General features: G+C 37.4%; 1 protein-coding gene across 1 annotated transcript in view; it reads right to left on the bottom strand.

Moving 5' to 3' along the window:
• LOC138709948 (protein O-mannosyl-transferase TMTC1-like) overlaps positions 1-14188 on the bottom strand; it is a 1156611-nt gene that overhangs the window by 699318 nt on the left and 443105 nt on the right. Inside the window, exon 5 of the mRNA XM_069840633.1 lies at positions 6606-6678. Within this exon, the coding sequence (XP_069696734.1) occupies positions 6606-6678 (73 nt within the window). The remainder of the gene's footprint in view (positions 1-6605; positions 6679-14188) is intronic.

Below are 14188 nucleotides of genomic sequence, written 5' to 3'. Positions count from 1 at the left end.
TCCCATTATTTTCTAACTCTGGGTTAGTAATCTCGCTCTGTCTCATCACGCTTACCGCGTTGGTGGATTCTTTTGACAGTGGCTTACTGCACTTAGCTACAGAAATCTCCGAACCCTTGAGACTTCTGTCTAGCAGTTTCCCGAGTGCGATGCAGTCGGTTCCACTGCTACCTCGTCTCTATTTCTACAATTTATAGGCTCCCGGCCCATACTCATTCTGACCGGACTTTGCTGACGTCCGTTCATGTCTCTATTCCTGCTTTGTCCCACGTTACACTGTGTAGGTGGCCTATTGCACCCTTGTGAGGCCATTTCTTGTAGGACGCCTCGCCTATCTCTCTCCTGCTCCTGTCTCCTCCAATCACCTCGATTTTGCGGTCCCCTGCTAAAATTAGGCTGCCAGAATCCCTGTCTGTAATTCCTGTTCCGAAGCCAGTGTGGTTGGGTTCTAAGCCTATTATTTCCATTTTCTTGTCTTCCCGTGTACCATCGTATGTGGTTAACCCTACGCACGGGACCAACACCTCCTCTGTCGTTTCTCATCCTGTTATGACTACTTTGGTTATTCCTACTATTATTGTACGGACCCCCAAAGGGCGGGTCAATCCTTCTCTCCCTGTTGGGACTTTTCCCTCCGTTATGGCCATTATGGTACCGACTATATGCATTGTTGGGGCTCCTATCACAACCCCGGCTACTCTGATTTTGGGCTCCTGTCCTTGGGGATGAAAAGGCTGTACTTGCCCCCTTCCCCGCTTTCTGGTCGGTGGGGCTTGAACCCTTTCCTTTGCCATGTTCATAATCTGCCTGGCCACTACATTCATAGTGCGTGGCGTCCGAACCGTCCAGCGCAGTCAATAGATCTATTGTTTCCCCGAAGTCTCGGGGCCCTGCTACAATCAGATTATATCTGATGTTCTCGGGATACTGCGAAATCACAGTTTGGATCAGCTCTGAATCCGGTATTGGCGGATTGAGGCTTTTCCCTTTCTTAACAAGTTCAAGAAAATAATCTATCATAGAGACGCCTCTTCCCGCGTCAAACCTGCTCTGATTAATTTCCTTCCTAATTCTTTGTTGTTGTCTTTGTCCCCAGTATCTCTCCGAAAATTTTTCTCTGAATTCCTCATAAGTGACATTATCCCCTAGGGCCACTAGCGCCCAGTTGAGTGGTCGGCTCTTTAGGCTCTTTCGTACGACAGTCATTTTTAAGTCATCCGGCACCCCTCTTACTCTAAAGTACGTTTCTAGCTCACTTATGTAGTTATGTGGGTTTGAAAATTCGACCTCATCAAAAATAGGATAACCAATCTCATTCAAAATGTGAGTGGGGTACTGGGGACGGCCTAAATATGCCTTGTCGTTTACATTTATCAACTCACTACGCACATCATCCCGTGAGGTCTGACATTCCTCACCAACACTATTGTTAACATGTCTTACATTTATGTTGCTACCTGATGCCGGGCTCTCACTTGTGCCCTCTTGTCTAGAAACTGCACGGTCCGAGCTGCTATGTCCGCTTAAATTTGCGGGACTACCCCCATTTAGTACGTCGTTTATTGAGTTTAATTTACTTCTTAATTCTTCCAAACATTCGTTATCCGCCCTTTCTTTATTCTTTATGGCTCGCTTGAGACCGTCCACTTCCTGATCCATCTCACCTATTTTCTCTTCTACCGAATTCTGAATTTCTCGAACCTTCTCCACTATCGCTTCCTCGACAGCTGATTTTAGATCGCTATTCTCTCTCGTAGCGCTATCTCTAACCCTAACTTCTAAATCCTTCATACTTTCTGACATCCTATCCATAGCTATCTTCAATTGGTTCTCCATTCCGATCCCATTCTCGGCTAACTTCCCCTCTAGCTTCTCTATTTTGTCCTCCATCTTGTTTCCTCTTTCCGCTAATTTTGCAATATGATCTCTAATCTCTCTCGAACTTTCCCCCAATCTATTTTCCATTTGTTTTTTCTGCTCTCTACTTTCCCTTGAGTTATTTTCTAATTTACTTTCCATTTGTTTTATTTGTTCTCGACTTTCCCTCAGAATCTGCTCTCTACTTTCCCTTGAGTTATTCTCTAATTTAGTTTCCATTTGTTTTATTTGTTCTCTACTTTCCCTTGAATTGTTGTCTAATTTATTTTCCATGAATTGTCTCATCTGCTCCCATAACTGTTCTAGCGTCATTTCCCCTTTGCCACCGTCTCTACTCTGTTGCTTTTCCACTGTACGCTCTCCCTCTATTTCCTGTCCTGCGTTATTCTCGACCTCCTCCCTAATTTCCATAATTTCCTCGTCCTTCCTTTGCTCCATGGTTCCCTTGTTTCTATTTCCTCGTCTTTCTCGTATTTTCCTAACTACCTTACTCCTATGGCTACGTAGTATCATCTATATGCTACTCTGTCATCTATCCGACGCTCGCTTTCCCAATAATAATCTAACTAGGCCGGTATTTGCACTCTATTCACTTCTAACAAATTACGCAATACACTTATTTCACTCTTTCCCCCAAAATATCACACACACAAAAAAAAATACATATATATATATATATATATACACCCGAAATATCACACCAGAAATTGAAACATATACACTTTATAATTATTCCCCCAAAATATCATATACATATATACACATGTATACGTCTTCTATTCATACTTGCCACCGCCTCTCCGAGTCGCCTTCTCTGGTGGTCCCCGTGTTGTCTTCTCTAGTGTTGTCGTGATGTCGCGATGGCTTGGTTATGTTCCCGCCTTCCAGCGTCGTTCCTCGGCTATGCAGGGCTGAAATGCTCCGTCCGGTCCTCCGCGTTGTTTGGTGCTGTGTTCGCACCCGGGGCCGGTCACTGGAACAGCTGTCTTCCTTCGAGCCCCACGTTGGAAAGCGCCATTTGTGGGTGGAATGTCGTTATTGAGTTCCCACGTTGGACGCCATTTGAGGGCGAGTGGTTATTGTGACCACACGTTGGGCGCCATTTGAGGGTGGGTGCGTCTCGATGTTGCGTGAGATTCACTCAGGGTAGCCGAGGTACGGTTGTGGTGTAGGTTGATGTCGGGAATAATCGCAAGCCGGCTACTTATATAAAAGGCAGTGTAAATTCCAAAACTATAAGTTTATTGTCGTATTCTCTTGGTAAACCCTAGAGTATGTATTTCCGGCTGATTTATACTTCAATCGTTGGTCGCAATTCTGTATCGACTCAGTTGCAGCCCTGAATAAGCTCTATCCGATACTATAAATTCAATACTCTGTCCCGTACACTACGACACGAAGCGAAATAGTAGTCCTGTCGACACCAAACGAAGTAGTTATTGTGCCCTGTATGTAGGGCCGCCGACACGATGTGAAGTTGTTTTTGCTGATCTCCGCTCCGAAGCGGAATAGTAGTCGTTATCTCCGCTCCCCGTCACCCTTATTTATAAAAACCTATCCTACGCTAAAACTAACTATTCTATTGGTTAAAAACTACGTCACTAACTGGCCTAAAATCTATTCCCTATTGGTCCAAAGTGACCTCATAAGCTGGACCAAGATCTCTTCTTATTGGGCGCGAAATATGTCATCTCTAAATTTAGACTTTGGATTTCCCATAACCTCAAATTAGTTTGTATATCTCACAAGAATACCCGTTCTTTGGAAAACCCAAGCTTGGCAGTATCTTTCCCACGGGTCCAGTCTAACTTTAGGGCTTTATGCTTCATCGAGTCTCTATACGAAACCCCGCTCAAGGTGGCCCTAAATCTGTCCGATGCTGACAAGTGACGAAGCACCTGTGTGAGGAAGCTAATTCTGACGAAGTCGCCAGAACATCCCCGCGAATACATGTAATAAAAATATGGAGGTATCACTTCGCTAATAAATCGGTCTCTCCCTCTCCTAATTACTGCTTCAGTTATGATTTTCAGTTCTTCAGGAATATGTTTGCGATTATTTTTCATGGTACCAACGAAAGTAGTTTTACACTGTACAGATCTTCAGCAAGTTCGACCGATGTATAGAACCGGTCAGTAGCCACATTGCGACCCGTGTCCTTTATTGGAGCAACAAGACTTTTGACAACTTCTCTAGGGCTTCTTGATTCAGGAGTTGTTCCTTCTTGTTTGCCAGCATAAACTTCCATACTATGAACGCATCAACAGTCACAGTCAGCAAGAAGTCTGATGAGGAGCCTATATTTACCAGGTTTTTCTTTCAAAAAGGCTTTAAATGGGCATCTGTCTCGAAAAAGAGAAAGAGTTTCATCTATGGTAGTGTTTTTACCGACTGTACAGTACTTCCGAAATATGTTTCAGAAGTTGAAATATTTCTCGTAAAGGTCCAAATCTGTCATTAGATCTTGTGTTCTTATCATAAAATCTGATGATAGAAGATCACGAAATCTGTTCCGATTCATGCTGGCTATGTATACTGACCTTCCAAGCTTTTGGGCTCATAAGTCACGGTAATCTAGGTTGTCATTATTTGCGCCCATTAAAATGAGAGTACCTATGAATGCGAGGGTTTCAGTTGGACTTGTTTCTTCGACACTCCTTCTCTCTGCTTCCTCGTTAGTATGTTGCACAATTTTAGACACAACTTCATCAGTAAAGAACTTTCCAAAAGATTTTTGTATTGTGGTTATTTGACCAGTTTGTTGCAGTTCATGCTTTCCACGTATTATATTTCCATCATTCTTCATGTGGGAAGAGGCAGATTAGGTACATAAACTCTTCACTTTTATTCACACATTTCACAATTCTTACACTTGCACTATTATTGTTATGACTAATATTCCTATCAGTTTCACTGTCACTTGAACAGAATACAGTAAAATTGAGTTCTGCGTCATCATTATCACTATTATCATAATCACAGTCCATGTCTTCAATCTGATGAACTACATCTTCAATTTCACTAACACACTCATCAAAAATGTCATAACTTTCTTCCTCGTGATGTTCTAAAACTGCTTCCGATTCATTTACATTAATATAAAATTATCTGATCGTATTTCTGAATCTTACTACGGTCAGAGACAGAATAACACTGTTCATAAAATGAGTTTACAATTTGTGCAGCAATGCCAACAATATAATATAATATAATGTTGGTTTCCATTGTTACCACATATGTTTGCAGTTTCGAATAATAAGTAAATAGTTGTAACATAAGTTTATTATAATTTCGAATAAAAAGAATGGTTACAAGTTGGACCAAAGGAGGGTTATTTTGTGATCACTTCGAAATTTAGTCTATATAATTAGGTTTTCAATAAAAAAACTTGATTGTCTTTAATGAATCGTTAACTTTATACTATTTCTAATACAAAATGAGAACAGCATGGTCAGAACATGTTCTATACTATAATAGTAATAGTTCTAAAAAGGTGTGGACATAAATTGATCCTCCTTTGGTCCATCTAGGGTTGTAACTCAAATATTCGTTATCTTGTGTATGAGTGCTCTGGTCTCCGATCATGCGCAGTGTATTATATGTGAGACGTAAGAATATTCCGTAGTCTCATTCTTTTCTTGGGAAACCGTATATTATTCTATATAAATACTAAACCTCTCTCTAGCAAATGAACGCATATTATGTAAGAAACCTGGTAAGGTGATGAATGGTGAATATCTGGAAGAATGTGAAAATCTACGAGATTGTGGACCTACGAAAGCCATTACACAGATTTATTGGAAGACTAGAAGGCGAAGTAGATAATCATAAGATTGTCTCATTTATTTTCTTCTTTAATAAAATTTTTAACACGTTATAATTAATTGAAGAATGTAAAGAACAAAACTTTTAAGGAGAGGTATTTTTCTCCATCGAAATCGTATACTCCTTGTGACAACTGTGATTGCATCATTAACTAGGACCTATTTCCACTTCGAATTTCAATATATGACTTTTGTAGGTTAATGAGCTTCACACATAGAACCTGTTTCCACAACCACTTAAAAGTGACAAAATTATTTTACAACATTTGTTCTTCACACTCTTCAACTACTTAATTAAAGAATTACGTTTACTTATTTGTGTATTATATTATATCTTGTGTTGAGACACTTTTGCTTAATTATGCAAGTCTGTAATATTCTATTTTTATTCAATTGTTCATATCAGCATTTAAAAACTCATTACGTTCTTTCCTTTTTTCGTTAATTAATGTATAGATTCTTTGCTCAAAACTGTATTATAGATACTTACTTCTTCATTTCAATCAAACTTGAATTTACTTATTTATTTATTTATTTATTTATTTATTTATTTATTTATTTATTTATTTATTTATACTTATGAATTTATTTATAGCCTTATTTTTATTTCTGTTTATATTTATTTGTGTGTGTGCTGCATTGTATGTATAAATAACCTAGCGAACGAATCGCTGTTCAAACATAGCAACGAAATCATGCCTCCGAGGCCGTATAAAGAGCTTTTAGTAGAACACGAGGATGGAGGAATGTTCTGTATAATAGCCGATATAATACAATTTGTTTAAAAAAAGAAAGCAAACAAACAAGCCAAAGCTTTCAGAAAAGAATCGGGAGGATTGAATAGGATTGCCGGTTGAATCATTTCTCTCGCTGAAAGTTTACGATGAAGTGCACTATGCTTACCGACATAAGAAGTTTGGCGGCTCTCCTGGAGAAGTGTAGGGTCTCTTCGTTCCACCTGACCTCTATGAGGCTCCTGTAAACATATGAGAAAGTGAAAGCACAATTAGGTTCTGGCTGTAAAACGAGGGAAAAATACTCTCTCGCCCCAAGTTGCGTACAAGATTACATGTAAATTACCCGGCAACGTACATACTCCAAGGGGCAAATGAAGTCGTATGGTTTATGGGGCAACCCTCGTCTATACTGCCTTCATCAGCCTGTGTGTGCTAGAGTGACTTATAGGATTTCCTGACTTAAGTATAAAAAATAAGTGAATAAACGAGAAATAAATACAAATAAATAAATCAATCAAAGAATTAAACTATTTGTATGCACGGATTTCTACTCCTGATATCCCTTAACCTCTTTATTTCCTATGAAATATTACAAATATATTTCAAAATAAGGACTATCGGAACCAAGAGTCTTAATCACTGCCGCTATATGATAATCTCTGATATTCATCTAGTTCCGTAGAAATAGGATCGTCCTCACGTCTATAACTAAGAAATTAATTGATATGAAAAATGCATATCAATTAATGAATGTGAGTAAAGAAGTAAAAAGTAAATATATATATATATATATATATATATATATATATATATATATATATATATATATATATACATCGAAATAATAAATAACGAAATAAACGCACAGGAAAACCGTGGAATAGAAATCCATAAAGAACCGCATGGGATTCTCATCGGAGAGTTGACCGAGGCGCTATGAAAGGACTAATATTAAAGTCAACTCTCCATTTTGAACAGGCTACCTTGGTAGACAGAGAGAAGAAGGCAATTTGTGAACCTTACTTATCATATCTAGTATATACAATTGAAATTCCTTTACCTAATTGGATAAACATTGAATTGTTATTCGGGGCTAGAGGTTCAGTTTAAAAACTTTCTGTCAAACCATTTAAACATTTAAAATATGTACGTCTTGAAATTGGGCAAATTGCACTCCTTATATTGTGTAGGGCTCATTGAAAATTTCACAATACCACCTAAGGTCCCTGAGACAAATAACGCCATCTATACCTTTAACGCCACCCTATTAATTTTTGTTAACGACACCAGTTTTCGGTAGAGAACGACTATAGTCTAAATTCGCTTGCAATCTAGTGATGAAATGAGTTACTGCTGTTCGTTGACATATACAAGTGACATGACATTCCATCATTTTCCTGTTGTATGTTGATGGTGAAAGGCTGTTCTTATATCAAGGTAAGAGGAAATATTTTATTTTGTGAGTTGAGCAAATAATAACTATATTAAACTATATATTTTCGTGATCCTCAAACATTCTTCTATACATAGGAAGTATTTGCTATCTATAAACTTTGAAAATGTTAGAGAAACAGCCGTGTCATGTTATCAAGTACTCAGTAGCGCTTTAACGCCATGTGGCGTTAAAGGTCTACAGACAAAATTTTAGGTTATGTTAGTACTAAGGCTGACAGTACAGCATCAGCAGACTATTTTGGCTAGGAGAGGTGCAAGAAAGAGCATCAGGTTGCACCTGAGCACGCAGAAAATTTCACAATTAATTTATTGCTGCATGCGTTAATGCTCTTTCTACACTTATGGTTATCTTCAAAGGCCAGCGTTTGAAGCCGGAGTATGAGGAAGATATGCCTCCTGCAACAAAGACTGTCATGAGTGCCAAGGAACCTATGACAACTGCTAGGCCTATATTCATCCTTTGGCTTGACCAATTCGCTCGATATAAGGTGGCAGGAGAGGTGGTGTTGATATTTGATAGAGCATCATTTCATCTGCACGCAAACGTTGCAAGTGTCATTTATAACTATGGAATCTCATTCTGTTGCCTTCCCAGTAATATAAGACATGCGCTGCAACCCATGAATAAAGCGCAAGCACTAGTTGGATGTGTTTTATATGTGAAGAAGATAGCGTTGATAACATGTAGTTATGTTCATATTATGCGAGGTATTTACATGATAAGTGTGGAAACATCAGGAAAAGCACTAAGCTTTCAACTTACAAATGTTCAGAATGTGCACACTGATGATACTGGTTCAATTGCTTATCGAACTCTTAATTTTGTTTAATTTACGTAACTCAATTTTTTTCTTTTACTTATGGGAAAACATTCATTTTAAACTAAGGTAAATGCTTTTGTATTTAATAACTTTCCACTGTGTCTCATTATCTCTTTTTCTGAAAGCAAGGAGTTGCTGGAAAACATATAGAAAAAAGTTTTTCGTCTGCTATGGCTAACTTATCTGGACTATTCACTATCTCATATAACTCTACTATATATTTCGTCCATGTGTTCAGTATTCCTTGTTTGTCCATTATTTTATTTCCAATTTCATCTTCTATCAACCACATGGATTTCCTGTTCTTATTTCTGAAGTCCAAACATTTAACTTCTCGGTACATTAAATCAGATCTCCATTTTCTCTTTAGATTCTCTTCTTCTTTATATTTCACTTTCACCCAGTCTTCCTTGGTCTTATCCGTTTCTCTTCTTAGTTAGTAGTTTAATTTCCTGTAGTTTCATCTACCTTCTTCCGTCTCGATGTTTTCCATTTTCTTCTTTCTTCCGTCTTCTCCAACATTTTCCATGTTATCCAAGGTTTCTTCGTTTTCACTCCTTATCTGTAGCCTCTTGTTTTATTCTGCTGTTTTCTGTGTACAGATTTTTAGATGAGTCCATACTCATTACTATTCTCAGGTGTGGATTTTAATGTAGCTGCTTTCTCTTGAAAATTTACTTCGAATCTTCTTCTTTCCTCTTCGTTCTTCAGTTTTATCATGTCAGTTTTCTTCGTCACTTTTCTTGCTCTTATTTTCTTCAGACGAATACCTACTTCGCCTATCATCAGAACTTGATCTGAGTTAATATCCGCTCCTGGTAGAGTCTTTACATTTGTTAAGCAATTTGGAATTTTTCCTGTACCAGGATATGGTCTATCTGATGTCTGCTTTCATCCCTTGGAATTTCGTTTACGAAAATTCACCAAAGATTCTCCTCTCTCATTTATTTTTCTCAATCCATGTTTTCCAACTCTTCTTCCATCTTGTCCTTCTCCTAATACTGCTTCCTAGTCGCCCATTAGGATTACGCATGCTCCCTTCTTTTCCTTCTCAACTATCTTTTCTATCTTGTCAAGTGAATTAAAAATGTATTCATGACAAGTAAGAAAATCAGTAAATATTTAAATTTTATTTAAAAATATGTAATTAATATAATTATGTAATCAAAGTGAATAAATACGAAACAAAAGTTAAATAAATGAAAAATAATTGAGTAATATTTTAAGTAAAGTAGAATGTTGGGATAAACAATTAAGTAAATTTTTACGCCTAACTAAATAGCCATAACTATTCCCAAGGCAACTGATGGACCGTATTTAGAACCGTCGTTTAGTTCTCTGCCTCTTGGATTTTACTGGCGTTGTTATTTGGTATACTTCTTACTTTCATTGTATTGACATGGTTCAACTATTTTCTTTTATGTCCATATGCTTTTCAGAATTTATTTTACCTCTTGCATTTCTATTTGTTTTACACTTCTTGAAGTCCAAAGTCTGTAATATTCTATCTACATGTAGGGAAAAATTGAAACGTTTGGATAACATCGTTCTGTAAATTCTTATGTCATTCGTGGTACTATGGAAACAGAAGTGTAAGATAAACTTTGTGCGTCGGGTTTTCCAAGCATTCCGTCTCGCTCCATTCTCTACTAATGTTCCTCAAGAATATTATGATCAGATTCTACTATTTCACCCTCTCTTATTTACAGGCCTCACTTCTTTCCTCATCCTTTTTGAGCTTACGGAGTTGAACTCGGTCCCTTACGATCTGGAATAAACCTCGCAAGCGACCTCAGAAGCGACAAGCAACCCTTTTGTGTTCGATTCTATGGATCAGGACCCATCCTCAGCTCATCTTTTGTCAGAAATATATCGAAATTTTATCTCACGATGAACTATATTCTGGACTATTAAATAAACAGCAAGGATCATAAGTCTCATTTCCACACAGTTCCAAACTCCGGGATTGGTTGATGACTCGGTTTGTTGGCTAGCCCGGCATGCAGCGCGACGGATGTTGCCATCAGCAAATGAATCATTTCTATTCAGAATGAGGACGGCAAACATGCCTCATCCCAACCACTACCACTCTCTATACCAGAAACACGCATTCCTTTTCCTCTCTGAGTTATAATTCTCATCCTTTCCCACAATATGCCGTCGGTGTCGATCTGGCCTCATTTTATTAGTCACTTTATCGCCAGTTCATCATGCCTGTGGGTTTCTTTAGTTCTCCTAAGAAGCTAAGACAAATATCGGGATTAGCCACAAAATAAATGAGCTATACTCACCCACATGAGTTTCTCATTCGCAAATTAAAGCCTTCACAAACAAAAGCGTTCCTTTCAGCATATCATATTCAGGACATCTAGGCTAGCTTACTCGATCGTCACTCGCCCAGTATAAGGACTAGAATACTTTATCTAGCGCAGGCCTAGACAACTGAACCTACTTGTGACGTATGTGCAGCGAGTTCGAGGCTCCTACAGCTAGTGACGTCTTCTGAGTGCCTATGTAGCTGGTTGCAGTAAGGTATGGGGAAGTCAGTGTAAAGGCGTTACGAGTGTTGAGCCGTTGTAAGCTTCGAAAGTAGACATATTTTTGTGATAACTTCTAATCAATCGGTGCCTAGTTTCTTATCAGTATGGGAGAACATTTTCCTTTTCTGTCGTGTGGTGAAGATGCAAAAATGTTTAGTTTGTAGCAAGGATATGCACTTTGTTAAAAAATTTAATCTACAATGGCACTATTTTTCGTGCCACGCAAGTGAATATGACAAATATCAGGAAGATGAACGTGATGAGATGATAAAACAGTTAAAGGAGACTGCTGACCATCAATTTAACGAATATTCTGTTCGCTTGAGGTTCAGAATTACGGTACTCTATGTATAGCGAAACATCTAAGGTCATTTACTGATGGAGGTTTTGCTAAAGCTGTTATTGTGATGACTGCAGAGAAAAATGTTCAAAATATTCTAGAAGATGAATCTGGTGTATTAATGTATAATGGTCACATTTTCTTGAAATGGGAAATCAATGTTTGTTTTAATTTTGCAAGGAAAATGTTGTTTCAGTATTGCTGTGAATGAAATCGTGTACTGTAATACAGTATATACATGTTTAGATTTACTTTAATAAAAATATTCTTCAGTTCATTTTTTTAATATCATTATTATAATTTAATCCTAATTAATAGTTATCCATTACACAACAAAGAGTTTTTTTACAATTAGTTTTATTTATGCTTTGTCTGGATTAACTTGAGTGTATGCTTTACAGTATGTTGGAGTTATAATTTTAATCTCCTAGACAACACTAATGCAAGTGGTATTCTCAGTTATTACATTTGTGCTTCTTTAAATCCGTGCATGATTTTGTCCTTACCTCCCCTTCAATCATTGCTTCATGATCTTGTAAACCCTCCCTCAACCATCATCCCTATTGCTCTTAACTGGTTCATAAAACGTACAGTGGGAAGAAGTGCAGGATACTGTAACAAGACTGAGCCTATAGCTGTCTTCCCCTGCATTAACAAAAGAAAAAGTATAAATTTAAAATGGTGCACAGTATTTAGTTTTGTTCAGCTTTTATTTCATCCCTAAATTATCAATCAATTGGTTTCATAAGTGAGGCTTTCAGAGCTAAAGTGGATCAAGTCACAAATGTTCATAAATTGAGTTTAATTTTTTTTTCTTATTATCTGAAGTTGGATCTTTTCCGAGCAGTAATGGATCAAGTCTTAATTCTAAGCATTCGCCGGTACGTGACACCAGTCACTTTTGGCTCCGATTATTTGTTCATAATGTTCTGAGCCATAGTGGATCAAATCATCAAAGCGTTGCATCATTTAACGTCACAATTGTTTATATTTTATGAATCTAGAATTTGAGAATGGAGCAATAAAATGATTGCCAGTGAAATTAGATAATCCACTAGTGCAAATTAACTTTAAGTCTTATTATCGAAAACGTCTCATGGACTTGATCCACTTTAGCTGTGAAGACCTCAAATGTAAATACCATAATTAGGCATGCACATTACTTTAAGTTTAATTTCGTCAATATGAGAAACAAATTATTACCACGAAACTGAGCCACCTTCGCATGCCCCCGCTGTGCCCGCGGCAGCGAAACACGAGCGCAGCGGTCTTCAGAGCAGGCTGATATGACGTCACAGGGCATCGAGTTGACGATCACTGGTCTAGCAAGTGTAACGATTGCGTCGCTCACTTTATCCAGGCTTATAACATCTTCGACGAATCTACCCTCCTGCTGTTCAGTCGTGCTTGCGACAATCCTTCCTCTCATGTCTTAGCTATTTGGTTAAGTTCAAATTGGGCTTTTTCCATTTAAAATTATCTTAAATTTCTTCAATGGAACGTTGAATATCGGAGTCAAACAAGTTACCAACAGACTTCGAGCTCACTTAGATTCTTCCTTACATTTCTAAATTCTCTTGCAGCAACGTGGGTTCATTCATTTCTTTGTATGCTCATCCAGTCTGTCGCAGTATGTACTTAATCCCTATATTCAACCTTAATAAGGTAACGTTGTCCCCTATATACACCATGAAGACACTTTGGTTACGAAGGTAGAACTCAATGCTTTCTTGAACTCGGCAATACAATGAGGGGCTCCTAACCTAAAAATTGCATACTAAGAAAAAAAGCCTTTCACGCAATCTAAGGAATTTCTCAAATCCTCATTATATTTATTTTCTTGTTTTTTGTAAACTGCTATAAGCCTCATAAATTCCATTTCCACTTATACAGAGTAATTCATAACTTATGTTACAGAAGAATTCAGTAGATAGAAGGGATTAAAACAAACATTTTTATTAAGCAACTAGTCGTACCCGTGCGCTCCACTGCACCCGTTAGAAATAAATATAAAGTAATTACATAATTAAAATAGGACATTTGATCCAGGGAACATTCGTGTTTGATATAAAGATAAATCGTTTATTATGTTATTTAATTTCAATTCTATTTGCATAATTAAAATGCGATCATTTTGATCCAGAGACCACTCATTTGGTCATAAAAATTATTTTAGGAAATACAGGAAACGAATGTACAGAATAGCCTATCAAGTTTTCTGTGCATAAGAAGCTATTTTAATCTTACCTGTCCTCGATTCACTCAGAAGTTACTGTAATAACATTATAGCATTATGTCCATCTAGAGAAACTACACTTTCCAATGGTGAATTAATAATTAATTATACAAATCGGTTAATTTAGCTTCCGATATTAATTCATACAAACACAGAAACATTCTCTGTAGGCTATCTTTCATGGCTTTCGATTATTGCTGTCCAAGGCCCCTTATAGACGAAGTCATTTGTTTTTTAAATCATTACACGGCCTTAGATGGCAGTTATTTTAATTTTAAAACTCATTTATCTCATTAAATACCAGTCCTATCAAACTTTTTCAAGGAATAAAACTTATCGGAAATTATTTTTAAAGAA

Source organism: Periplaneta americana, chromosome 12, assembly GCF_040183065.1.
Source record: "Periplaneta americana isolate PAMFEO1 chromosome 12, P.americana_PAMFEO1_priV1, whole genome shotgun sequence".
In the NCBI taxonomy this organism is placed as follows: domain Eukaryota; kingdom Metazoa; phylum Arthropoda; class Insecta; order Blattodea; family Blattidae; genus Periplaneta; species Periplaneta americana.
Note: the sequence above shows the minus strand (reverse complement) of the source record. Positions and strands in the feature narration are given on the sequence as shown.